The sequence below is a fragment of the Meles meles genome, chromosome 3, assembly GCF_922984935.1.
Source record: "Meles meles chromosome 3, mMelMel3.1 paternal haplotype, whole genome shotgun sequence".
NCBI classification, from domain to species: Eukaryota; Metazoa; Chordata; class Mammalia; order Carnivora; family Mustelidae; genus Meles; species Meles meles.
In genome coordinates this window covers 137,746,987-137,774,565 of record NC_060068.1, presented here as the reverse complement: position 1 = coordinate 137,774,565, position 27,579 = coordinate 137,746,987, and the positions used below count along the sequence as shown (strand labels likewise).

The window sequence follows — 27,579 nt, the reverse complement described above, 5'->3', positions numbered from 1 at the left end:
ACCCGTGAGGCCAGGCACTGGCAGAAGGAACGTTTGGAATGCCAGTCTGGCCTAGATGTAGAATCATAAAACTGGAAGTGAGGCATGGCCTTCCCTACTCATTAACCGACCACTCTCTCATGCCTAGCCATGAAGCATCCCAGCAGAAGTGTTTTTCCAAAGAATTCCACCGTTCTTTCCGTGGGCAGGTGCTGAGGACCACTGCTTCCTCCATGGGCTGAAGGAGAGTTGAGGTGGCAACCGGGACTTTTGTAGGCGGATTTGGGGACAGGCAGACACCCTACTTCCACAGCCTGGTAAGGACGCTCAGAGCGGCCACTGATGGTTTACTTGCACGGCTATGGCTCCCAGACGCCATGTGATTAGGAGTGTCAGGACTAATCAGAAAACATGGAAGCGCCTACTGGAATTAAGAGATCAGTTTATTTTCCATGCCTTCCCCTTTCACCCTCACGAGGTCTGTTGGGAACTTGGTGACATCTGCCTATTCGTAAGCCTCACTTGTTCACAAACCTCAGGGCCATTCTGTTTGGTGAAGAAGAGACTGGGCCCAGGCCCCTCTGTCAGAGCCCAACCACCTGGCTGCCAAAAGGTATGAGAGACTGTCAGCCTCTTGACCCTCTACAGTACCTCAAAGTCTAAAGCCCTCACGGGGAAAAAAAGGCATCCATTCTTCCTCCTCCCACATTCCTCATTACCCTATTAAGTATACTGAAGACGGGCTGTTTCCTAAGTGTTTACTTGTGAGCATAGGTTGTGCGTGCGGGCTAGCAGCTGTGGCAGTTAAGACCATGGGTGCACCAGAAGCTAGACTTAGGCTCAGGGCATGGGTGTTCTGGGGATGGGGCCAGCCCACCAAGGCCAGACTGGAGGAGGGGGCGGGTGGGGTTTGTAAGGCCAAGGAGGACACTGGTAAGCGCCCAGTTGGTGTACTGGGCAGGTCTGGAGTTGTAGGCTTGATAGGAAGGAAGGAGTCTTAGATCTGCCTGGAGACTGGGCCCTATCCAGTATTAAGGTAGTTTATAAAACAATAGATGGTTTTCTTGACAGCTGAAAGTCCAAATAACAAGAGTTTAGTAACTGATAATGGTGGTCTTCAGACTGTCCTTGGGAGCTGCTGAGGGAAGGCCAGGCTGGGGACTGCTGCAGCCCACGCAGGTCTTCGGTTTTGTTTCAGATAATAAGGTTCCTGACAAAGTTTCATTGGAAATAAATGGTGTTGAGACAACTGGTTAATCATCTGGGGGAAGGAAAAGGGTTTTGTTTGCCCTTTGGTCAGCCATGATTTTCTGCCTTCTTGGAGAGGGTTCTAGCCTCCTCAGTTGGGTGTCCCCAAAGGTCAGGCACTCTGACCCTCCCTTCTGTAGATAAAAGGACCTCCAGCTTAGCAGGTCGGCGGGGTTTGGCCTGTGGTTTCTGTGTTTCCACATCTGGCTGAAGGTGGGGGTTGGTGTGCATCTGTTTGATATCCCGGTTTTCATCCAGGGAGGGGCACTCTGTGATAGGCTTTTTTCTTTTCATAGAGGGATGATGTTTGCAATGGGGCAGAGTTGAAATGGGGCCTGTGTTAGCTAACTGTGTGTGTATGTGTGTTTTGGAAATGAGGGTGTCCTCGCCCTGGCCAGAGTAGGATATGAGAAAAGCTTTTTGGGGACAGGAAGGGGCAAAGTAATACCTTCTGGTTCCCTCACCCCCTGGCACCCGGAGATCTCCCAGAGCTGGCACTAGCTTCCTATCTCACCGCCACTTTTGCATTCTCTGTATCTTGTCTAGGTCATAAGAAGGTCATCTGGGGTCATCTTTCCCCTTCCACAGCAAACGACCAGGGGGACTCACCAGGACCGCTCTTAGAAGTGGTTTCTTCTCACTGGCCTCCATTCTGGGGAGCTGTTTCCCCCCCTTCCTTAAGCCAAGTCCTTCTTGTTCCTTGTGAGGGACAATAGCGGCAGCTGGGGGAGCCCTGGCCCCATCCTTGGCCTGCTTTTCTGGGAAGCTGATCTAATCCCCTGCCCCAGTGCTGCCGTCATTAGTGAATGGCTGGAGGAGCAAGTTTGGTACAATCAGAATGCCTCAGGCCACCGGAGCAGTCCACTGAGGGGGACAGCCAGGATGGCATGGCCCTGGGGCCCTCTCTCACTCCATCTTCTTCAGGGCATCCGGGATGCTCTCAGACAGTGGGGTGAAGCCCAGCAGGAGGATGTGTCTCTCGTAGGCCTTGGTCTGCTTAAACACCGTGTCGGTGCCATGGAGGTGGTCCAGTACCCCCAGCACCCCATAGCACTGGTTGAACCTGGAGGAGAGAGGATGATGCGGGAGACTGGTGTGCTGTTCTCTTCATTCATGCTAGCCTTACATTTCTAAGCCCTCCTACCCCAAACAGCCATCCCCAACATGCTGACCACCTCCATCAGAACATCCCAGGGAGTTGTGCACGTTTCTGGGGCCACTCCGGACTGACAAGCTACGCTCTCCTTTTGAAAAGCTATCTGACTCCGCCGCACACAAGTCGGAAGGTGTGGCAGAGCTTGGCTTGTTCAGGTTGGTTCAGAGCCACCTCCATCAGAATCTCCCAGAACATTTAACTAAAACACAGTTCGCGAGTCTGCTGCCCCACACGCTTTGATTCAGCAATGGGCAGCGGAGCCCCGAAACCTGCGTTTTATCAAGGTATCTCAGGTGATTATGGCGCTGGAGGTTTGTAGACCACACTTGCAAAAGCCCAGAGGCTTTCAGAGAGGACAATTCCCCTTGTGAGGCAGACGTGATAACCACCACACTACGGAAACAGACAATTCCCCTTGAATCATGTGCAGTATTCTTAGGTGTATTTGCATGGTTCTGACAGTGTCCATAGCTTACATTAGGTACTCAAAGGGCCCAGGACCTAAGTAACGATTAAAAACCCTCAGCTGCAGGAAGACCCAGTGTTAGGAAGAAGGAAGAAGAGAGCAAGGTGATCTGGGTCCAGCATGGTCATTATTCTGCCAACCTTTAGAACTCTCCCTCCACTAGTACCATCACAAGGAAACTGAAGATACCTGGGTCATGTCTGCTCCTGGAATCTCCAGGAGAGAAGGTGAAGGCTATTGCCCAAGGACCCACAGTGGGGAAAGAGGTCTTACTTGAGATGATGGTAGTCATGGAATTCAGGTGAAGGCAGGAAAGGTAGGTGGTAGCCACAGTGGGAAATGGTGGTGGTGATGAGGGCCAAGGAGAACCACACGGTGATGGAGGACAAGTGGGAGCCCATTATTATGGGACCCACCATCACTGGCAGCATGTTGGAGACCTGCAAGGGGAGGGCTGTTTTGAAGGTGGGCCCCAGGGAGATGGAGGGGACCCAATGGGTGTCCACTTTGCCCCAGGGTGGTACCGCAGGACTTCCTTGACTCAGATCTGGAGAAGCTGAAAGAGTTGCAGGACCTTGATTCACTGGAGTCCTTCAACTTTTTAACTTTGGGACAAGTTACTGTTTGAGATAACTTCCACTGGGCATCTCACAAAGCCTAGCACAGACTGGGTCAACAATGAATGGTAGCTGGTGAATGGGAAGAAGGGAGAAAGGGCCACTGTGGTCTTAATTCTCTGTGGGAGGCCTTTGGGAAGGTGGTTGGGGCCCTCTCCCCTTTGCCTCTGGAGAGGAGACCTCTACTAACCACGTGCTCGATAGGGTGGGCATAGAGAGAGATCACGCCAATGGGAGCTGTCCACTCATGGTGTTTCTTGTGGATTTTCTTGTAGAATTCTGGGTGGTGAAGGAGCCTGGAAAAAATAGTTAATAGTTAATAATCTGCCAGTCCCCCTTTTCCCTTTCCCGCCAGACCATGAGAAACCAAAGGTAAGAGCTAAGAGTTCCACCTATGGAACAAAGTTGCAAACACACTGGATTGGCACTCAGACCTGCCCCTGTGTTCTAGCCCCACCTCTTATGCTGCATAATTTGGGGGTGGGTTACTTTGCCTCTCTCTACCTCAGCTGTACTAGCTGTGGGGATGGCGGGAATGGTGTCCACAACAAATTCAGTAAGGAAACAAGTGGGAAAGCGCCCCACTGCCCACGAATGCAGGCAGCTTTCTTTGCTGGACGTCTGTCAGTTGCCTCAAGTTGTCAGTCGCGGAACAAACAGTTGTGTCCACTTTAACTATGAAGCGGCTTTTGAGGCCAGGTGGTGTTGCTCTGAGGCCTCAATTTCCTCCCTTCCAAGTGAGCCCTGGGAGAGTGAGCAGCCAGCTGTGTCTGGGCCGGGACCAGCTCACCGGTGTGAGTAGTAGAACAGGACTTCCTCAATCAGAGTGAAGACAGCCAGCTCCAGGAGGAACCAGTGGAAGGTGGGTAGCTCTCGGCGGCAGGGGTCTCCCCACAGCTTGAGGATGGGATAGAGGAAGACCAGCATGGGCAGAGAGATCACGCACTGGTTGAAGAGAACTGTGCGCACAGACTGGCGTAGTTTCTCGGCGTCCACCTGCCCAAGGTAAGGAAGGAGGTCTTTCCCTTCTAGAAACGCCTTCGCTGTGACCCGCTCGCAGGGGGCCTTCACTCTGGGGTGGATGCTCGGTGTGACGTCTGGCCATAGCCAGCAGCCCCCGGCTGCTGCCCAAGCCCTGGGGTGGCCCATCCAGTGATAACCCTGCTTTGGGAAACTCCCTTCTCAGCAGCCTCCAGTCAGCCTGAGCCTGTCTTCTTCCTGCCAAGTGTCACCACTGTTCTCCCCATTTCTCCGGCCAGGCCCAGACATACTCCTGACAGGCACTGTAGGGTGCCTCCAGGGTGCTTGGAGAAGGCTGTCAACTCTCAGGTTGATATTCTTTTTCAGCCTTTGAGCCCCTCCTCATCCATAGAGGCTTGACCATGATCAGGTGCAGAGATCAAGGTCACCTGCCCCCTCCTGTGGCCCAGCCTCCCTGACCAGGCCCAGAGTGAAGAGAAGGTGAGCTAGAGAACTGCCTATCCAGGTCTTGACTAAACTTCCTGTGACTTGGTCTTCCTGGTTTTCATGGTGGAGCTGTCAGGATGGGGACTTGCCTGAGCACTCTGTCCAGGTTTTCTCTGGCGAGCTGGCTCCAAATCTCTCACCCTCAAATAGCCAGCGTTTGCCCAAGAATCAGTACCTGACCCTTCCCTTCCTCAGAGCACTGGGGCTCCCTGGAATAGCCCCATGACCACGGGTCATTTTCTGGGTCCTGACTAGTTTGGGGACTGGTCAGAAGGGATATCTCCCTGAGTTGCCTCCGTGAGCTGGAGGGGCTCTGGCTGCAAGGTAGGGCTGAGTTCTGAGTGGTCGTCAGGCTTCGGCTTTGCTCTTCCTCCAGCTTTCTCTGGCACTGCATGGACTAACGGACTCGAACCCACTCTCTAAGCTTTCAGTTCCATCCCATGGTGAAGCCAGGCCAGGCCAGCCTTTTTTGGGAGCACCCATAGATGAAGCCATACACCTTCCAGAAACCCTGACCAAGAGGAGGGTGTCATGCATGTTTACTCCTTCAGTGATTCGGCTGATAGGTCTTGAGCACCCTCGACACTACAGGCGGTGTCCTGTGTGCTGGGAAGCAAGCATGAGCAAAACGAAGGTTCCTCCCCTCCTTGGGTTTCTATTCCTGGTGCCAGTAATCTTAAATAGAATGGTCAGGGTGAACTTTGTGGAGATGGTGAGATCTGAACAGAGAAGGGAGGAAGGTGAGGGAAAGGAGAGCTGCAGGGGGTCTTCAGGCAAAGGGCACAGCTGGTGAACGGCTGTCTGCACCTCACGGGCATCTCTGACAGGAGAGGAGTGTGAGAAGTAGGAGGTGAGGCCAAAATGGTGGGGAGGAGCAAGAGCATAGCCGGCCTTGTAGGTCATTGGGAAAACGGGCTTTTAATATAAGGGAAATGCTGGGTCATGATGGGCAGAGAAGTGACAAACTCTCACAGGATTACTCGGTCACTGCGCTGACCACAGACTGGAAGAGTAAGACTAGACCGAGAGATGAGTGAGAACTGCAGTCCTGGAGGCAGAAGAGAATGACCGCTCGGACCAGTGGGGGTAGTGAAGGGGGCCCTGCCATGAACTCCCTTCCAGAATGTGGGTGGCAGACGTTGAGGGGAGGATCAGAAGTTCTCTTGGGGACATTCTGGATGGGAGATGTCAAAGAGGCCTTTGGCAATCCGAGCCTGGAATTCAGAAGAGAGCTTGGGCTAGAGAGAGAAATCTGCGCTGTCGGCATATAGACTGTATTTCAAGTCATGACACTGGAAGAGAAAGGTGAGGGGTGAAGCCGGAGGTGGGGGGCAAGGCCTGAACCCCAGGATGCTTAGCATTAAGAGGCGGGAGAGAAGAGGAGACACCAGAAGGGAAAACTGTGAAGGAGCGGCCACAAAGATGGGAGGAGAAGTGGAAAGCCGGGTAGGAGAATATACAGCAAGAATGCAGAGACAAGCAGCTGTGAAGACAAGCCTGCTAGAGCCAATGAGAGGAACCTTCGAGAGCACTTGGGGTGGAGCGGTGGGGGGGTGAGGGCCTGACCTGAGCAGGTTCACACAAGAGGTGAGATGGTGGGTTTGCGGTTATCAGGGAAATACCAGCTGAAGCACTGCAGGCGAGGTCTGTAATGTCTGGAACTTATTTTCGAATGGTTAAGTTAAAAATTACAGGTGCGTACGTATTTGTGTTTCTACATCTACATAATGCAAATACTGTAAAATGTTTAAAAGTGGTGAATCCAGGTGACAGGTGAATGACTGATCATCGTAGTGCTTTGTTTCAACTTCTGTATCTAGGTTTACCATTTTTTGTAATTACAATATGCTGGGTGAAAAGAGTGGACCGAGAGGCGCTGGAAACCCCACAGACAACTCTTTCAAACAGCCTGGTTGCAGGTACTGCTCACCGGCTGAGGTGGAGAGAGCTGGTGGGATCTTTCTTCTGCTTAGTGAAGGAGGAAGCAAGGCTGTCCTCCTCCTGGAGGTCAGGGAAGGAAGTGCTGGGGATGTGAGGAGGGAGGGGAAGATGCAAACCGGCTGTCCAGGAGAGCAGGAGAGCAAACCGGGCAGGGGGCTGGGTGTCTGTGGAGGCCCACACTGTGGGGACACCAGACCTGGAGTCCGATGAGAGGGGCCTAGGCTCTGCTTCCTAGTGACACTCTGACCTTGAGCTAGTCACGGCCCCTTTCTGAACCTCGGCTTTGGCAGCAGGCACAAAGACCTTCCCTGTGTTGCTCTCCAACCACTGTAGACTGTCACCAAGAATGTTGTCAAGGTGGGTGATGCTCTTGGGAGCTGCTGTGGCCTGGGAGTGAGAGCACGAACCCTGAGGCAGAGAGCTGGAGCGCGCATCAGCTACCCACGTCACACCTCGGAGCCTGTTCCTCGTCTGAACCACGAAGGTTAGGACAGTCCCTGGCCTTGAGCATTTACTCCGTGGTGCCTGGTGAGGAGACTGCCATGGTCTGACAGATGAAGGGCTCTCAACAGCCCAGCACTGGCTTTGACATCAGCCCCAGCCCATGCCTGCAAAGCTGGACCCCGAGGAAGCCCACGCATTGGCTGGCAGAGAAAATCTCAAATGAGTGGAGTCAGTGCACCTGACCAGTAGCTCTGGTTTAGGAAGAGGCTCTTCTGAAATCCTGGGTCAAGGGCATTATTTTTCACCCATTCTGCTTTCTGGAGTGCTGGGCTGTGGCAGAATGCCCTGATGCCAAGGTGAGTGACCTAGGCACCTGGGCAGGCATTTAGAAGTGTGTTCTCTGGGAAGGGAGCCAGAACGTGGTTTCAGGTGGAGCTTGGGAAAGAATCTGGTTAAGAATGAACTTGTTGTGTAAGAAAAGGCTCCTGCAGGTTGTCAAAGCACAAGCCAGAGACTGGGCTGAGGGCCCAGGACTGGGGTGGGGGAGGGGTGGAGAGGTAGGAGGGGTGCGGGAAGGGGGGAGGCTCCCTTCCAGTGCCATGTAAGTCAAAGACCTGGGTACTGGGTCGGGAGCTCCCTGTAAGCAGGGTCCAGGACTGGCTTCTTGTGGATAAGCTACACACCCGCAGTTGAAGTGAATGACTGGGAAGGAGGACCTGCTTGAAAAGCAGCCACCGCCCACACATTCACACCCCTCTATCCATCGTGGGCCAGCCACTGTTCCAACAGCTGTCCTCCGTGCTTCCGGGATCCGGCCATGGCCGTCCCGACCCCGGCCACTGAGGGGGAAGCTGCCTGCTGTCTCTGCACTCAGCCGGGGTACCAGGCTGAGCCCATCATTCTGGTTCCCACAGTGCTGATCACAGTGCTGTGGGGCAGCACAGGCAGGTGCAGAGCCACAGATGGGAATCAGAAGTTCAGGATATTTGTCCTGCCTGGCTGGCTCTGAGATCTGGGACAGATTATTTCCTCTCTCCAACCTTGTACCCAGTAACTTGGCTCGCAGAGGCCGTGCTCTCTCCCAGGCCCATGGTGAGCATTGTGAGTGTGGCTTCTGCTCGCACCCTCTATGCTTTGACCCGGAGAAGCCACTGCCACACTTACTGGTTCATTCTTGCCAACCTGAATTCGGTAGCGGGAGATGAAGTTAGGTTTTCCAGTTGTGTCAACCACCAGCAGAAGCCCGTTGAAGGCCCAGAAGAGCAGAACTGGTACTTGGGTGGCACCTGAGGGTACGGAGCAGAAGGAAACAATCAGGGCACTTCGGGTTCTCACCGCACATGTATTAACGGAACACAGCCTGATGGGACCAAGGCTGCGTGGTAGACGGTCCCTTGCTGGGGAGGTCTTGGTGCTCCTGGCCAGAGGGTCTTATCTTTAGTCCTGGGGTAACTAACTAGCTGAGGGGAACTTGGCCAGGTCACTTAAGGAGTGTCTCTATTTTCTTAGTTGTAAAATGGAGACCACAACCTTCTAGGTTGTTGAAGACAAAAAAAAATTATTATAAATTTTATTTCTATTTAACAAATATAAAATCCATATAATAATGAATACACAAACTACAAATAAATTTAGCTTGACAGCTGGGAGTCTGTGCCCATTGAATACTTTATGAATTCCCAAGGGAGGGAAAAGCAGAGGAAGTGCTTGGTAGGACAGGGTTCCTAATGAGCACTAGACTAGGAGTCAGTCAGAACCTTAATCCCTATGACCCTATGAACTAAGCAGTGGGAGTTCAGGTATCTAGCCAGCAGTTCCCAAAGTGGAAAACTCATCTCTCAAGGCATCCTTGGTTAAACAGGGTTCATACCCACTTTCTTGGAAAGCCATGGTCCAGACTAGCCTGCTAGCAGCTCTAAGAGAAACCCATTTGACTTGGTTAATTAAGCTCAGCCTTTCCCAATCCTTTTTTACACCTAGGAACTCTATTTTCTCAGAACACCTAAGAACATGATGGCCCTGTACCCGTTTGCTCAGGACAGTTTGAATTTATATCAGGCAGTCTAGCGTAATTATTACCACCACCTCATCTAGTCTCACGAATGTTCCTCTTTGGATGATAAATTGTACCGCCACCCCGCCCATTCACATCAAACAGCACTGATGCTCTGCAGGCTACTTTAGCAAACTGGTGATCCACACTTGCAAAATTTAGATAGGGCCTTTTTTTTTTTTGCTCCACATCCCACTTTCCTGTAAAGTCTTTCTGAGAATCTCTGATCTCTGACTATAAACAAACAAGCACTTTCTGTACCAGGATTGCCACTTACTGGAATAACAATACAATGTTACCTAACTCTTGCACTAGTAACGTTGTCCGTCTTCTGCGCCTCCTTCTAAATATCCCAAGGGCCAGGGGCATTTTACTTAGCTCTGTACCTCCATACTCTTCTTCCTGTACCCTTCTTGCTCCCACCAGAAACCCCAGTGCCTGCGTCCACTGGGACCTGAAAAACACTTGGCCAGCGCTGTGGGGAAACAGGATTAACACAGGATCCTAGGGAGCAATCTGGCAGTATCCAAAGAAGAGAAGAGCAACAGAAAGGGGGTGGGGCGGGGGGGAGAAAAAGAAAAAGGCCACACACGTCCATACACATATATAGCCATTACCACATAAAACAAACACAATAGAACCCTTAAGGAGCCTGAGTGTCTATTAATAGGGAATGGACTAAACAGATTAGAGTATCTCTATATAACGGACCAGACTGGGCAGCTTAAAATAGTAAAGTCAGTTTATACGAACTGACATGGAAAGATGCCCACAATCTATTCAATGAAAAAAGAATAGTTAAAAAAATAGTTGGTATTGTCTAAGTTCAACCATATATCCAATATAGACTCTTCTATATTTATACTAATTTATATATTATTTATACAACTTATACTAATATATTAACTGTGGATATTTCTTGGATATGAGTGGGTGACTTTCACTTTATGCTTACTGGAATTTTCTGATGTTTATTTTTAACAATGAACATGTATTTACTTTTATTCTCAGAAATTACATGCTTTCTGGGCGGTTTCAGTGGGTTAAGCCTCACCTTCGGCTCAGGTCATGATCTCAGGGTCCTGGGATCGAGCCCCGCATCGGGCTCTCTGCTCAGCAGGGAGCCTGCTTCCTCGTCTCTCTCTGCCTGCCTCTCTGCCTACTTGTGATCTCTCTCTGTTAAGTAAATAAATAAAATCTTAAAAAAAAAAAAAAAAGAAATTACATGCTTTCTTAATTTGGAAAAAAATAATGTTATGTTGGTGGTTGCCTAGCGGGCCAACCAGCAAGGTAGTGCCACCCTGTAGATCCAAAGGCTCCTGAAGGAATACAGAATAAAAGCCCCGACAAGATAAGATCTTGAACTTTTTTCCAGCTGTAACACTTAAAACTTGATCTCCTTCGTATTTGCTTATCATTGGAGTGAAAGGCAGTTTTCCCATCACTGTAACAAATATATATATATGTATATTTATCAAATGTTTTCCCACTACTTCCCCATATATGTTTGCAATCTACATTGTTCTTTTCAATGACTCTTCAATGACAACTTGCACTGAACCCGTCATATTTAATGTTTAGCCTGTTTTCAGAGTTCTTCCAGCTGAAAACAATTGTCAAGGACATTTTATTTGTACTTTTGTTTTGTGACAACTCGCACTTTTTTTTTTAATCTCCCCTTCTAGACTGTGACATAGTTTATTATTATTATTATTATTATTTTTTTTTTTTTTTTTTTTTGAGAGACAGTGCACGCGTGGGAGGCAGGGGAAGTGGGGAGAGGAGCAGAGGGAGGAAAGGCACAGAATCCCAAGCAGACTCCTCAGGGGCACAGAGCCTGAAACCGGGCTCTATCTCAGGACCCTGACATTGTGACCTGAGCCCAAATCAAGAACTGGAGATGCTTAACTGACTGAGCCACCCAGGCACACCTATGACATAGTTATTTAAATGAGATAAACAATTCATCTTAAGTATCTCTATATCCTCCATCAAAATTTGGCACAGAGGGCGCCTGGGTGGCTCAGTGGGTTAAGCCGCTGCCTTCGGCTCAGGTCATGGTCTCAGGGTCCTGGGATCGAGTCCCGCGTCGGGCTCTCTGCTCAGCGGGGAGCCTGCTTCCCTCTCTCTCTCTCTCTCTCTGCCTGCCTCTCTGCTTACTTGTGATCTCTCTCTGCCAAATAAATAAATAAAATCTTTAAAAAAAAAAAATTTGGCACAGAGTAACATTAACATTCTTTATGTGAATGAACTCGTGATTGAGGACATTCACCATTGTCGATAATGCTGATATAAATACCTATGTTAAAATGTCTTTTTTCTTCCACCACATTTTCTTTGGCTTCTTGTGAGTCACTCAAAACATCAACAAATAGGGGCACCTGGGTGGCTCAGTGGGTTAAAGCCTCTCCCTTCGGCTCAGGTCATGATCCCAGGATCCTGGGATCGAGCCCCGCATTGGGCTCTCTGCTCCACAGGGAGCCTGCTTCCTCCTCTCTCTCTGCCTGCCTCTCTGCCTAGTTGTGATTTCTCTCTGTCAAATAAATAAAATATTTTAAAAAAATCAACAAATATTAATATTAAGTGACCACTTGTTGTCAACCCTCAAGAGCTAGATTACACCAGGGATGAGGACACAGTCTCACAGGAGATCAAGCGGCTCTCTGTGCTTGTGGACCCGACATCCAGAAGCAGGACTGGTACTTGAAACATGCATTCATTTTCAGACACACGGTTTCTTTTAAAATTTTTCTATTTTCAGGGGGAGGGGAGTCTCAGGTTCTTTTCTTAGAAATCCTTAGGCAGCCATTTCAGACTACCTATGATTAGCCCTCTTTGGGATTACCGCTGTCGTAAACATCTTCATTCCTTGGAATAAGGAGCTGAGAAATCTCAAAGTAGAGAAGAAAACCACAGACAAAGAATTAAGCTGTGATCGTGTACCCAAACCCTAAGCACTTGTGGTCTGGAAGGCTCACCTATAATGTAGAGGGTCCACTCCTTCCCTTCGAATGTCAACAGCAGCCTCTCCCACTGGGCTTGCCAAAAATAGCCAGAAGCGCCCCAGAATCTCTGAAGATGCCTTGAAAGAGAAGTCATTGAGGTTTCTGGGTGAAGACTGGAGGGTGGACATTTCCTTACTTCACACTCCGCCTCAGGATCCCCAGCACGCTGTCCCCAGGTCGTGAAGGAAAGAAAGCTGGCAACTCACCATGTGACTGAGTTCCAGAAGGCCACAAGCAAGAGAAGGCCAGAGCCCAAGATGAAAGCTGTTCTCCTCATGGAGCCCCAGATGTGTCCCTCCTAGAGGACAAGAAAGTGTCAGGCTCCAGCGAGCCTTTTGCTGTTACAGACAGCTCACAACTAGTCCTGGCAGGGAAGATGTGGGGTCAGTATCTCAACCACGTCAGCATCACACATCTGCTGACCTTTCCCCAGCTTCTGTGGGAGGCTCTTCCTTATCAAGAGCTCTGGGGCTGTATGTGGGTGTGTTCATGAAAACGCAAGTTCAAGGCTGGGGAGGGGAAGAGAATAAACTGGACTGCAGAGAAACTAGCATGCAGTTCTGTCACCCTGAGAAGGACAGGTAAGCCTTCCCCAGCAGTGGGGCTTCAGTACCACTCCTCCTGTGGAACAGGGATGCCCATTCTCGGGGCACTGGAATCACCTGGGAGCTTTAAAAAAAAAAAAAAAAATCCCAGTTCCCAGATTCCTTCCCTGCCTGATTACATTAGAGTCTCCAGGGTGAGACCTGGGTCTCTATGTTTTTTTGTTTTTTTGTTGTTGTTGTTGTTGTTGTTTTAAGCTCCCCAGCTAATTCCAGTGGGCAGGCAAGGTGGAGCCAGCACAGAAACATCTGCAGAAACTGTTCATGGGCCACACCTCTTTCCCCATCCCCATTCCCCTCCTGCTCAGGAAGAAAAAAGAATGAATGAACACATGCTCTGACTTTTAATAATTCCTCTGCTTTTAATGAGAGGAGCCTGGGCTGCCCCTGCCCAGGATAACGAGCAGTTCTAAGGGAAAGAACAGACCCCTGGCCATCACTGGGTGGTCCCTGACCTAGTCTCCTCCAAAAAGTCTAAAGCAGAGATCATTGCAAACTTGATGGTCAAACAAGCTGCTGGATTTGGAGAAGGAAAATGCTACCGGCTGTGTTACCAATTTCCACTGTACCGTGGACAGAAATGACAAATGTCCCTTCCCTCTCCTATTTCGAAGCCCAGACCGAGTCTGCTTATATCCTTTCCCAGGAGAGAGCTGGCTGGTCCCCGCAGCTGTGTGCCCGAAGATCTCCTGCAGTCAGCGAGCTGGACCACGGACACAGGCTCAGGGGCCGTTGGCCGCAGGGAAGCTGCTTTAACAGGACACCATGTTTTAACCCAGACTTTGGAGCTCGGAAGGAGCAGGCTGTTTGGACTGAGCCGTTGGGAGCAACGTGAATCTGCCCCAGTCTGTTTATTTTCAGCGTTACCTTCTCGCACTTCCAATCGAAAGACCAAAGAGAACAAAGTTATATTCCGTGGCCAGTGAAAAGTTTTTGAAACTAGTGCCTCTCAGGGTCCTGAGCTCTGGAAATGAACTTTCCCCTCTCTCCTTGAGGGCTGGATGGACCAATCAGGGGAACTTGTTCTTTTAAGCAGGCCATGGAACGTTCACCCTCAAGCTTGCCAGACATTTAACTCGGGCTTGGCAATTATTCCCTTTTCAGTATTCAGAGGACCCTTTTCATGAACTTTTCCAGACTCGCTAGGAATTTTTCATTTGCGTGTAATCAGATCAAGCTAAATTAAATCAAAAACCTCAATTTCTCGGGCACCTGGGTGGCTCAGTGGGTTAAGCCGCTGCCTTCGGCTCAGGTCATGATCTCAGGGTCCTGGGATCGAGTCCCGCATGGGGCTCTCTGCTCGGCAGGGAGCCTGCTTCCCTCTCTCTCTCTCTCTCTGCCTGCCTCTCTGCCTACTTGTGATCTTTCTGTCAAATAAATAAATAAAAATCTTTAAAAAAATAAAAAAAAAAAACAAAAAAACCCTCAATTTCTCATAGGAGAGTAGCTACTTTTGGGGGGGGGGGGAGATTGTGTTATCTCTCTCTGGCAGCGCAAGTGAAAGGACTATAAACAAGCCAAAGATCTCTGTGCCATGCAAAAGCACAGGGCAGAAGTCAGTTCAGAAATCAGCTGGGGTCAAGGGTTGGTTTCCAATCCCAGTTTCCAGCCCACAGTGGGGTTCTCCTATCTCCAGCGCAGTTATAAAAAAGGGTGGTTTCAAAGGCCTGAGGGATGGGGCCTTCCTCAGGGCCAGGAGACAACAGGAAGACGGCCATAAGGCTTTTCAGGTCTTCTCCTGGCTTCGTGCTACCTCGCATGGGCAAAGGAGTTGAGTTACACGCTAGCCGGGAATCCAGTGGTCTTTGCCCAGCTACTGAGATGAGCACACCACCAATGTGTCAGCAACCCCTAGACCTTGGGGGAGACCCCAGATCCACAGAATGGGCAGCTATGGAAGGAGCCAGTGGCTGCCTTCTCACTAGCTCGGTGGGTGGGGTGCCGGGAGTTACCTGCTTTGGCTTGTCACTGTGTTGCATTCTTCCAGCTTCTCCCTTCATCTGGAACAAGAAAGCACCAGTGAGTCATGAGGTCATGTTCAAAGGCAACCAAGGAAGTGTAAAGGCGGACTGAAGAAAGTCGAGGGGAATGGCTAGGTGTGGTTTTTAAAGCTGGCTACTGACTAAAACCATCTAGGGAGTTAGATAACCTCTGTCTGGGCTCCCACATCTGGAGATGGAATTGATGTGGGTGGGCACAGGTAACACGAATCAGAGTCGTCAGTGGGGGACTCCATCGTCAAGGAAAGGGTTCTCTACGGGAGGAACTGTGACAAATTCTCCCCTGGAATAGCTTTACTCCCTGCCTCAGCACAACCCTGTCTCATTCAGAAGAAAGCTCTCTAACTGCTGATGGCCTACAGCCCCAAGGCACCTGGACTGAAGCCAGGGCTTGGCCCATGATCTGCATGGACAGCTAGTGTAACCTCTGTGAACTCAGGCTACCATACACAGGGGCTGTTTTGTAACACTGACTGAAATGGGGGCGCCTGGGTGGCTCAGTGGGTTAAGCCTCTGCCTTCGGCTCAGGTCATGATCTCAGGGTCCTGGGATCGAGTCTCGCATCGGGCTCTCTGCTCAGGGGAGAGCCTGCTTCCCTTCCTCCCTCTCTGCCTGCCTCTCTTGTGATTTCTCTCTGTCAAATAAATAAATAAAATCTTTAAAAAAAAAAAAAACAACACTGACTGAAATGGAAGCATTTTGTAACCTGTTCAACAGGATTTGAATGAGCAGTGTATTTACGTGCAGGAATCATTAGACAGTGAGTCTGGAAATCTGACACCTTTCTCAAGGTTCTGTCATCAATGGGTCTGTAACTTACTGCTTTTATGACCTTGGCCAAAATGTCCTCTCTGAGCCTCGGTTTCCTTCGCCATAAAATGAGCATAACAACAGTGTCCCTCGGTGTGTTATCTCTGCTGGGAGACTGTTAACGGCCATGAGGATGGGCTCTCTGGTGTGCCCTTCCTGGGGCCTTCGCACAGGACGTGCATAGCCCACGTACACTGAGCGGATGAATCAGAGGATCTGGTTTGTTGGGCCAGTGCTGGCCCAGATGGACCGTGGAAACTCCTACATTGGTCACCTGGGGATTGGTCGAAACCTGGATTTCCAGGCTACGCTCCAAATCGGAGTCTCTTAGGGCAGAGGCTAGGAAACAGCCTTTTGGACTTTTTCCTGACGTGGTTCTGGGAGACTTCACTGTCAACCCTGGCTATATAAGCTATGGGCTGTGGGTTGGTAAAGGGAATGGCCATCCCCTGAGGTCTATGGGGCACAGGCTGGCTCTGGCAAATGTCTTCTCACCCAGTCCCGACTCCCATCCCTTCTTCTTGGCAGAAAGCAGAAGCTAGAAGTTTGCACTGCTACAGAATGGAACTTCCCTAAGTCGACCCGATGGGGGAGATACCAACGACATCATGAAATCCAACCCACCTAATTTAATCAAACAAGCACGATCCACTGGACCTACTCTGTACCAGGCCCCATGGCCTTGCATGGGTACTGCAGGGCACACTGGGAAAACCATGGCAAGGACACTGCCTTCAAGTTGCTCCTAGTCCAGCTGGAAGCAAGCCTAGCAATACAGGCTGAAGTCCAGCAACTGAGAAGAGAATGGCAGGAAAGGCCTCAGGATGGGAGTAGAGAGGAACAGGGGGTGGAGCTGGAGCCAAATTCAAGATAGCACAGGACTGGGGTGCCTGGGTGGCTCACTGGGTTAAGCCTTTGCCTTTGGCTCGGGTCATGATCCCAGGGTCCTGGGATCAAGCCCTGTATTGGGCTCTCTGCTCAGCAGGGAGCCTGCTTCCTCCTCTCTCTGCGTACTATTAAAGTCCTGAACGAAAGAATTACGTTCACCATCACCACTACTTTTAACATTCAGTGGGGCATTCGTCAACACAATTAGACAACAGAAAATAAGCAAAGGTAAAGAATTGGGAAGAGAAAGGTAAAATCCTCCCTATTTTTGGATCCTAATTGTGAGGATACATTCCAAGACCCCCAGTGGGTGCCTGAAGCGCAGGTGGTACTGTGCCATTCATGTACTATGCTTTTTCCTACGCATTTATCTACCTATAATAAAGCTTAATGGGTAAGTTAGGCACAATAAGAGATTAGTAACAATAAAATAGAACAGTTATAACAAAATACTGCGGTAAGTTATGTGAATGTGAGTGATCTCTCTATTTCATTCTCTCTCAAAAGATCTATGCTATTTTTATCCTTCCAGGCAGAAATTTTTTGTCCGCGTTCATACTCCTCAGTGCGGCACCCATAGTTAGGGCGACACCTGCCACAGATTTGCCTTTGCTCACTGTCACTGCAGTTTGCTCCCAGGCTGCCATGGCATCAACTTTAGGCCTTAACCTCAAGAAATTAATTGCTTGGCTTTTTTTGTTTTTGTATTTTTTTTAATTGCTCAAGTTTTCTGATGGTTTGTGTCTTTGGTATGCATTCTTGCAACTTGTGTGTGCCATTCTGAATGCCCTTTTTAATTTTGGCCTTTTCCAGTAGCTTCCTGGCATCCCTCTTAAGTGTTTTTACAACAAACTTGAAGCGTTTCTCCTTATCTGAAACAACGCCATGGTTTCTCCAGGAAAATGGCAGCCTGGGACAGTGGCTGGATTTGGTAGTTGGGTGGCTGGGGATGGTGCTTGCCCTGAGTTGCCAGCCAGCTTGATTTTGTTGAGTATCTCACTACCTGTCTTATTGCAGAGCTCTATTAAGTGTGGTGCTAGCATATGAACAGGCAGACATATGTAATGCATGAGAAAGTCCAGAAACAGACATATACAGGAATGTAACATATGATAAAAGGAAATCAATGTAAATGCACTTTGAACTGAACAGATGTGGAACCTCCTCTATGATAAGAGAAATGTGAATTAAAACCACAATGAGAGGGGATGTGTAGGTGGCGTAGTCAGCTGAGTGGCGAACTCTTAGTTTTGGCTCAGGTCATCATCTCGGGGTCACGGGACTGAGCCTGGCATCAGGCTCCTCACTCAGTGCAGAGTCTGCTTGCCCCTCTCCCTCCCCCTCTGCTCCTCTCCTCATTCTCTCTCTCAAATAAATAAAACATTAAAAGAAATAAAACTACAATGAGAAATTATTTCTCACCCATCAGCATGGCAACAATCCAACAGTTGGATCACATGCTCTGCTGGTAAGGCTGAAGGGACTTTAGAATTGTATTTAGGGGTGCCTGGGTGGCTCCTTCAGTTAAGCAGCTTCCTTCAGCTCAGGTCATGATCCCAGGGTCCTGGATCGAGTCCCATGTTGGGCTCCCTGCTCAGGGGAGAGCCTGCTTCTCCCTTTCCCTCTGCCTACATGTGCTCTCTCTCTCTCTCTGAGAAGTAAATAAAAACCTCTAAAAAAAAAAAAAATAGGGGCACCTGGGTGGCTCAGTGGGTTAAAGCCTCTGCTTTCAGCTCGGGTCATGATCCCAGGGTCCTGGGATCGAGCCCCGCATCGGGCTTTCTGCTCGGCGGGAGGCCTGTATCTCTTCCTCTCTCTCTGCCTGCCTCTCTGCCTACTTGTGATCTCTGTCTGTCAAATAAATAAATAAAATCTTTAAAGAAAATGATAAGGAACCAAGTGTCAAAGGAAGCACCTTGAGCTGAGACTCTCAATGTGTACAAGTCATTTGCTGACGGGCAGAACTTTTCTATCACCTTGGATTTCCATCCTCAGTTCTTGCTGGGAACTGTGAAAGGCTCTGTTGACCCTGTTGAGATAACCATCCCTTCTGGGAAGGAAACAGAAGGACTGGGGGTTTATTTGGTAAGCTTTCGGGACTGCTCTGCTGTGGGAACTTCACTTATAAGCCAGAGCCTCATCCTAGCCTTTCCCCCACTTAGCATCACCTATTATCTTTGCCAAGAGGTCCAGAAGCTAATGGGACATGGTCTCTGATCTTTAGAAACTCATCTGTTCCTTTCAGGAACATTTATGAAGAACTTACTTTGTGCAAGGAACCCTGGAGATGCAACAATAAATGAGAAACCCTCATTTACACAAACCCCATTCCAAAATCTGTATGGAAAGTACTAGGCTAGAAGTCCGTGCCAGAGCTAAGAAAATACTGAGCAGGGCAGGAGATCTGGCATACCCAAGAAATCTTTAGAGGAAGACAATGCCCAGGTTTTCTCTGCACTCAGACACATGATCTCCAACCTCAAAACTGAAGCTTTTCCTTCTTGATTTCATTTTTCCTTTGATTTTCCTTTATTCAAGGAATGCTGGGTTTTAGTTAGATCATACTTAAAAAAAAAAGATTTTATTTATTTCTTTGACAAAGATCACAAGTAGGCAGAGAGGCAGGCAGGCAGAGAGAGAGAGGAGGAAGCAGGCCCCCTGCCGCGCAGGGAGCCCGATGCAGGACTCGATCCCAGGACCCTGGGATCATGATCTGAGCTGAAGGCAGAGGCTTAACCCACTGAGCCACCCAGGTGCCCCTAGATCATACTTTTTTTTTAAAAAAAGATGCTATTTATTTCTTTAACAGAGATCACAAGTAGGCAGAGAGGCAGGCAGGGTGGGAAAGCAGGCTCCCTGCTGAGCAGAGAGCCCGATGCCTGGCTTGATCCCAGGACCCTGAGATCATGACCTGAGCCGAAGGCAGAGGCTTAACCCACTGAGCCACCCAGGTGCTCCTAGATCATACTTTTAAAATCTTTTTTTAAAAAAGATTTTATTTATTTGAGAGATAGCACAAGATGGGGGGGGCAGGGAGAGGCAGTGGGAGAGGGAGAAGCAGACTCCCCAGTGAGCAGGAATCCTGATGCAGGGCTTGATCTCAGGAACCTGGGATCATGACCTGAGCCAAAGGCAGACACTTACCCGACTGATCCACCCAGGCACCCCTACATCATACTTAAAAAACAAAACAAAACAAGATGTCACAAAAACAGACACAGAATAGAACAATGGAACAGAATAGAAAACCCAGAAATGAATCCACAATTATATGGTCAATTAATCTTAACAAAGCAAGAAAGAATATGCAACGGGAAAAAAAACTATCTTGTCAACTATGTTGGGAAAACTGGACAGCTACAGGCAAAAGAATGAAACTTGACCACTGTCTTACACCACACACAAAAATAAACTCGAAATGGATTAAAGACCTAAGTTTGAGACATGAAACCATAAAAGTCCTTGAAGAAAGCACAGGCAGTAATTTCTCAGATATTGGCTGTAGCAACTTTTTTCTAGATAGGTCTCCTAAGGCCAGGGAAACAAAAGCAAAAATAAACTACTGGGGCTACAGCAAAATGAGAAGCTTCTGTCACAGCTAAGGAAACATCAACAAAGCTAAAAAGCAACCTATGGAATTGGAGAAGATATATGCAAAGGACATATCCAATACGGGGTCAGTATCCAAAATACATAAAGAAATTACCAAACTCAATGCCCCAAAATGAATAATCCAATTAAAAATGGGCAGAAAACATGGATAGACACTTCTCCAAAGAAGACATCCAGGTGGCCAACAGACACATGAAAAGATGCTCATCATTCATTATCAGGGAAATGCAAGTCAAAACTACATTGAGAGACCACCTCACACCTGTCAGCATGGCTAAAATCAACAGTACAAGAAACAAGAGGTGTTGGCAGGGATGTGGTCAAAGGGGAACCCTCTTGCACTGTTGCTGGGAACACAAACTGGTGCACCCACTGTGGGGAACAGTATGGAGGTTCCTCAAAAAGTTAAAAACAGGGGTATCTGGGGGGCTCAGTCAGTTAAGTGTCTACCTTTGGATTAGGTCATGATCTCCGGGTCCTGGGACTGAGCCCCGGATCAGGCTTCCAGCTCTCAGTAGGGAGTCTGCTACTCTCTCTCTCTCCCCCCACCTCTGGCCCTCCCCACTGCTCGTTCTCTCTCTCTCTCTCAAATAAACAAATAAAATCTTAAAAAAAGAGAAAAGTTAAAAATAGAACTACCCTATGATCCAGCAATTGCACTACTAGGTATTTACCTAAAGAACACAAAAACACTAATTCAAAGGGATACATGTACCCCGATGTTTACAGCAGTGCTATTTCCAATAGCCAAATTATGGAAACAGCCCAAGCATCTATCGATTAATGAATGGATAAAGATGTGGGGTGTGTGTATATGTATGGAATATATATATATATTATATGTATATATATGGAACAGATAAACTATATATATATATATATATACCCACATATGTACACACAAAGTGTACACAGTGGAATATTATTTAGCCATCACAAAGAGTGAAATCTTACCATTTGCAACAAAGTGATGGAGCTAGAGAGTATAATGCTACGTGAAATAAATCAGAGAAAGATAAATACCGTATGATTTCACTAGTATGTGGAATGTAAAAAACAAAACAAATGAACACAGGGAGAAAAAAAAGAGAGGGAGGGTAAACCAAGAAACAGACCCTTAGCTATCAAGAACGAGCCTGCTTCCTCTTCTCTCTCTGCCTGCTTGTGATCTCTCTCTGTCAAATAAATAAATAAAATCTTTTTTTTAAATATTTTATTTATTTATTTGACAGAGAGAGAGGTCACAAGTAGGCAGAGAGGCAGGCAGAGAGAGGGAGAAACAGGCTCCCCATTGAGCAGAGAGCCCGATGCGGGGCTCGATCCCAGGACCCTGAGATCATGACCTGAGCCGAAGGCAGAGGCTTAAACCACTGAGCCACCCAGGCGCCCCATAAATAAAATCTTTAAAAAAAAAAAAAAACATGTAAATTATATTGCATCCAATGGTGAAACAATTTTCATCCAGTAAAGGAATAAGGCAACTTTGTGTGTACTCTCCAGAAGTATTAAGTGGGGAAAAAAACAATGCAAACAATGCATGGAATATTTGTGTGTGTGTGTGTGTGTGTGTGTGTCCTGTTTAAGTGTGCATGGGATAGTCCATAGAGTATTAGACTACTGCTGGAAGAGTATCTAAGAAACTGTTTACAATGGTGGCTTTTGGTGAGGTGAACCGGGCCACTGGGGGACAGGGTAGAAGGAAGGCTATCTTTTTACTATATGCTGTTTCCTGCCTTTTGAATTGGTACCATGAGTACGTTTTTACCTATTCAGAAAATTACAGAACTGGTAAAAGTTTTTAAAATAAATTCAATGCCCATTTGTTGGAAACATTTTATTGAAGATTTGTAGCGTAATTAGCTCTCTCTTTAATTAGCTTTCCCTTTCTCAAAAATCAGATTAATTTCAATTCCTTTGAGAAGTCTGTTTCCCCTGAAAGTATAGGCCAATTTTTTCCATGTTCATTCTTCAGGATAGAAAGGTCCATAGCTTTCATTAGATTATTAAAGGTAACTCTGATGGAGTCAAGCAGAGAAAGACAATTATCATAGGGTTTCACTTCTATGTGGAACATAAGGAATAGCATAGAGGACATTAGGAGAAGGAAGGGGGAAATGAAGGCGGGGAGGAAATCAGAGGGGGAGACAAACATGAGAGACTGTGGACTCCAGGAAACAAATTGAGGGTTTCAGAGGGGAGGGGCAGAGGGGGATGGGGCATCCCAGGGATGGGTATTAAGGAGGGCATATATTGCAATGAGCACTGGGTGTTATACGCAAACAATGAATCATAGAACACTACATCAAAAACCAATATACTGTATGGTGACTAACATAACATTAAAAAAAAAAAGAACCAGTGCTTTGTTTCTTCTTCTCCTTTTTTTGCGGTGACAGGGAGGGGGAGGCAGAGGGGATCAGGAGAAGGGTTAACAACTTTACATGGTCTCGAAGAAGAGCAATAGCAGTAAAGCTTCTGGTTCTTTTTTCTACAGATCACAATTCAGAACAGTACGAAAGGTATTTATTTGTGCTTATCAGTTTTTAGCTATTTGCAGCTGTTCTATTGTATATATCTTTTATTGGAAGCTATTTCAAACTCTTTTGAGATGGAGACTGGGTCTAAAGTATAAATAAACAGAACCAGATATTAAAATTAAAAACAAGAACTAAGAGAGATGAGGATGACTGTCTGTACCATGAGACCTTGACCCTGGAAGGAGGCAGCTCTGCTTGATTCCAAAGGCAGAGAGTGTCCTGGGGCACCTGGATGGCTCAGTCGGATAAGCGTCTGCCTCCCGCTCAGGTCATGATCCTAGGGTCCTGGGATTGAGCCCTTCATCAGGCTCCCTGCTCAGCAGAGAGTCTGCTTCTCCCTCTCCCTCTACTCCTCTCTCCACTCATGTGCGTACTCTCTCTCTCTCTCAAATAAATAAATACAGTCTATTAAAAAAAAAAAAACCAACCAAAAACAAAACAACAACAACAAAAAAAACCAAAGGCAGAGTGCTGACGCCCACTGTGTCCATGGGATGGAAACTGAGTGCCACCAGACTGAGTGGTGAGAGGCAGATATCTAAGTTCTACCTGGGAACCCTCAGCTCCAGGTAAACCTTCTGGCCAAAGGAAAGGTGACTGTTTATCTTCTGGTGCTGGGAAGGCCTCTTTGGCTGAAGAAGTCCCAACATTTTTCTGTCCACATCTGATCTCAGTGGAGGCAGAGAAGCATTTCTCCATATGTGTTCTTTGGCTAAGCTAATACCCCACATTATCTCCCAAGATATTTACATAGGTGGCTGACTCCTCTAAGCTGCACAACCCTATATTCTGCTGAATATTTTATGCCACAGCAGCTTGTTTTCTGTGCCTCTCTACCTTCTGGCAGATGTGTTTTCAGTTTTAAGTGAACAGAGTCTATAGGAAGGTTCTAGGAAAGTCCCCAAACATGGTAGGCAGATGTGTCTTCAACCACAGAAGTTCCTTAACATTGACTGCCAGTGGGAATGCTCAAGTTAGAGATTTTGGCAAATAAAGCCAATGACAATTATTAACACTTAATATGTTCAAGTGCTATAATCACTCCATTTTTATTGTGCTTTCTCTCTCTGACCTTTTCCTTTACCTTTCTAAAGTCTCCCATCTAACAGCTAGACGTGATCTCAGAGCCCTTCAAGTGAGATGCTACTGTTTTCCACTGGAAGACATGGGGGCATAGAAAGGCTCAGTGTTCAGCTTCAAATTACACGGCTATTAGTGGCAGAACTTGATTTCAGTGCTTATTATACCAACTGTGTCTGCAAAAAGTGTAGAATGTGCTGATGCTGTGCATGCAGGGTGGGCATCAGGGTTGTAAAGTAACAAAGGAATGAGATCAGCCTCTATTAGCCATGAATAATGGATTAGATACTGCGAGCACGCGCCTGTGTTTTAATACCAGAGGGAAAACAGAACATGTTTTCTCTAGAATAGTAATAATTCTTTCAAGAAACCTTTACTGTATGCAAGATACAAAGGTAGCCATAGGGGATACAAAGATGAATAGGAGATGCTTCTTGCCCTATTTAATAAAGTAATACTATATAGCTTTGATTTTTCAAGTGAGAAAGTATGTAGGAGGAGAATATAAAATTGCATAGGATGAGAATGCATTGACGGAAGAGAAAGAAAGAAAGGCACCAAAGGAAAATATTCTACTACTTCGTAACAATGAACTGATTCCCCTTTAAAGGGAATTTGATACATATTGTGAGATTATCCAAATTAGATACTTTTTAAGTATGGTTCTTTTGAAAGCAGATGATTCTGACTATGCAAGCTATTTATTGCAGAATTCTCGGTCTAGGAAAATGATACAGTGAGGCTAAAGCTGATGTTCATGATCTTGAGAATCTGAATACAGAACAGAGACAGAACAGAGGAATAGGGTGGGGGGGTAGGGACTTAAATTTTTTTTGCAGCCTGACACTTTCGGATTTTTATTTTTATTTATTTTATTTATTTATTTATTTTATTATGATTTTTTAAAAAGTTTATTTATTTATTTGACAGACAGAGATCACAAGTAGGCAGAGAGGCAGACAGAGAGAGAAAAGGAAGCAGGCTCCCTGCCGAGCAGAGAGCCCGAAGCGGGGCTTGATCCCAGGACGCTGAGATCATGACCTGAGCAGAAAGCAGAGGCTTTAACCCACTGAGCCACCCAGGCGCCCCCAGATTTTTTTTTTAAAGCTTTTATTTATTTGTCAGAGAGAGAGAGCACAAGCAAGGCGAGGCAGGCAGAGGGAGAAACAGGGTCCCCGCTGAGCAGGGAGTCATGTGGGACTCTATCCCAAGACCCTGGGATCATGACCTAAGCCACAGGCAGATGCCTAACGGACTGAGCCACCCAGGTGTCCCTCTTTTAGATTCTCGGTCCCTGAATATTCTGCATGGTTGATGAGGGTTCCCATTTTATAGGTATAAGATACACCATCTTTACACGACTATGTACTGTTTCTTTGTAAACATACTGTGAAGTTATTAGAATTATTTACTTTCAAAGGAGAAAAAAAAAGGACAAATGAGACCTCGTTGATTGTCTAATCCACCTCTTCTATTTTATAAGCAAAGATTAGCCTCAATGAGCAGAACTGACTTATTCCAAACTCCACACAGTTTCTGGGAAAATCCAGGCTTCCTGAGACTTTGCTGGACGCTGAGTGTGTGTTTGGAAGAGCACAAATTCTCTTTCGTAAGTGGGAAATGACATCGGGAGAGGGCGACCAACAGGAGGACGAGAACTCCCACCACCTCAGACTCTGCTCTCAGGCTATTCATCGTCTTGGAAAAAGCTGAGCGGGTTGTCTCTAGGGGTGAGGACACTGACCAGAAATGTAGTTGCCCAGCTTACAGCCTGTGGTGAGGAAGATTCTGAGGAGCTGCTGTGACCAAGGTCTAAGCACAAGCGAGGCTTTTGTAGATGAAAAGATTCTCATTCCAGAAGACGAAATGCGGGAAAGGAAAGTAAGACTCCGAGCCAAAAGCCTCAGGATTGTTCTACCAACGTTCCCTTCCCTGCCTTTTCTATGGGGTATGTGTATCATTTAGGAACGGCCTGTCCCGCCTCATAGGGAGCCTGCCTGTTTGTTTACTGTGAGGTCCACAAGCCTGCCATGTGGCAGACACTCAGTATCTGCTGAAAAAAGGAAAGGAGAACTAAATTAAAAAGCACTGTGTTGGGGTGCCTGCGTGGCTCAGTGGGTTAAAGCCTCTGCCTTCAGCTCAGGTCATGATCTCGGGGTCTTGGGGTCCAGCCCCGCATCGGGCTCTCTGCTTAGCGGGGAGCCTGCTTCCTCTCTCTCTCTCTCTGCCTGCGTCTCTGCCTACTTGTGATCTCTGTCTGTCAAATAAATAAACAAAATCTTAAAAAAAGGGGCGCCTGGGTGGCTCAGTGGATTAAGCCGCTGCCTGCGGCTCAGGTCATGATCTCAGGGTCCTGGGATCGAGCCCCGCATCAGGCTCTCTGCTCTGCAGGGAGCCTGCTTCCTCCTCTCTCTCTGCCTGCCTCCTGCCTACTTGTGATCTCTCTCTCTGTCAAATAAATAAATAAAATCTTAAAAAAAAAAAATCTTAAAAAAAAAAAGCACTGTGTTTTGCTCTCAGAAGGTGTCTAATATTTGCTTTCAAGTTATCAGCACCTTTCCCTGGGACTAAGGTCTTTTATTTCTATGGCCAGAGGCTGATGTTCAGAGCTTTTCTGTTTTATCAAATTGATTTCAGAATCATGATCTCTCAACGCAAGAGACGTGGTTGGAACTGCGCATGGAACTGAAGCAAACCGCAGTCTGTATCCTGTCTTGCTTGCCTGAAGCCCCAAGGAGCCCATATGAGCCCCTGGAAACTACCAGCCTTATCGTTCATCCCCATCGACGCACACAGACTGCATCCTCTCACCCAGGAAGCTTTGTGGGAGTCCTTCCCGGGAACTATGGAACGGCCAGTAATTCTGAGACTACCGATACATCTTTGTATGTGGTGACAAGACAGCTTGGACACGGTTGCCCATCTCTACCTCACACCTTGATCTTTTTTTAAGACCATTAAAATTGGCTATGTGCCTTCCAGGTGATCCCGGCAGGTCAGAGAAGCAGTTTGTGGCTTCCCGACAGACTTGCAGTTGGCTTTTCCTCTTCGGAGTTCTGACTTTAGAGTTTGCCCTTTATTCATAGGGTTGTGAAGCCAAACCCTGTCCATCTGACAGGACAGACAGTCAGGTGCTAACCGAACAAGAGAACAGAGGAGGGGATGGCACAAAGGCAGAGTCTGCAGACATCAGCAAGGGCCTTGTCAGGTGCTCTGGGCAGCAAGAAGACGGCCCAGATCAACGATCAGAGGCAAATCTCACTTGTTCTATACGTGGCAGAGGACAGAGAGGGAGCAGCGGAGAGAAGAACGCACTTTATCTTTCTGTAAGGGAACTCGGAAGCGCCCAGACGATGGCGAACAGCTCCCTCCCCGGCAGTTCCCGCTCACCTCTGCAGTGGCCCGTGTCCCAGCTCCTCCGAGGTCCCGGTCCACAGCCCACGCTCGCCTCCCCTTCTCCTCGGCCCCTACCTAGGCGGGTGCTGTCACTGCGCGGCTGCCCACCCTCGCGGCTCCTCAGTGGCTTGGAGAGGCCGGTCACAGTGATCGAGTTACGGAGCAGCCGACTGGCTCGGTCCAGGCACGTGACGAGAGAAAAAGTTTGGGTCTGCGTAGACTGGAGACAAAAAAAACGCCCTTCTGGCCGAAGGACGCCTCCTTAAAGCCAAGAGGAA

The 27,579-nt window shown here is 47.8% G+C and overlaps 1 protein-coding gene across 2 annotated transcripts; it reads right to left on the bottom strand.

The window, feature by feature from the left end:
* Nucleotides 1-404: 404 nt before the first annotated feature.
* Nucleotides 405-27,528, bottom strand: FAXDC2 (fatty acid hydroxylase domain containing 2). 2 transcript variants are annotated; one of them, XM_045999614.1, is made up of 9 exons: nt 27,296-27,528; nt 14,931-14,978; nt 12,583-12,674; nt 12,350-12,453; nt 8,501-8,604; nt 4,257-4,462; nt 3,657-3,762; nt 3,123-3,289; nt 405-2,290 (listed from the first exon to the last, which is right to left on the bottom strand). In XM_045999614.1, exons 2-9 carry the CDS (start codon nt 14,976-14,978, stop codon nt 2,134-2,136), a joined length of 984 nt encoding a protein of 327 aa, XP_045855570.1. In that variant the 5' UTR covers nt 27,296-27,528; the 3' UTR covers nt 405-2,133. The 2 variants fall into 2 exon arrangements, with proteins under 2 accessions (XP_045855570.1, XP_045855569.1); XM_045999613.1 differs by having other exon boundaries at nt 8,483-8,604; nt 27,296-27,470.
* Between the last annotated feature and the right edge of the window lie 51 nt (nt 27,529-27,579).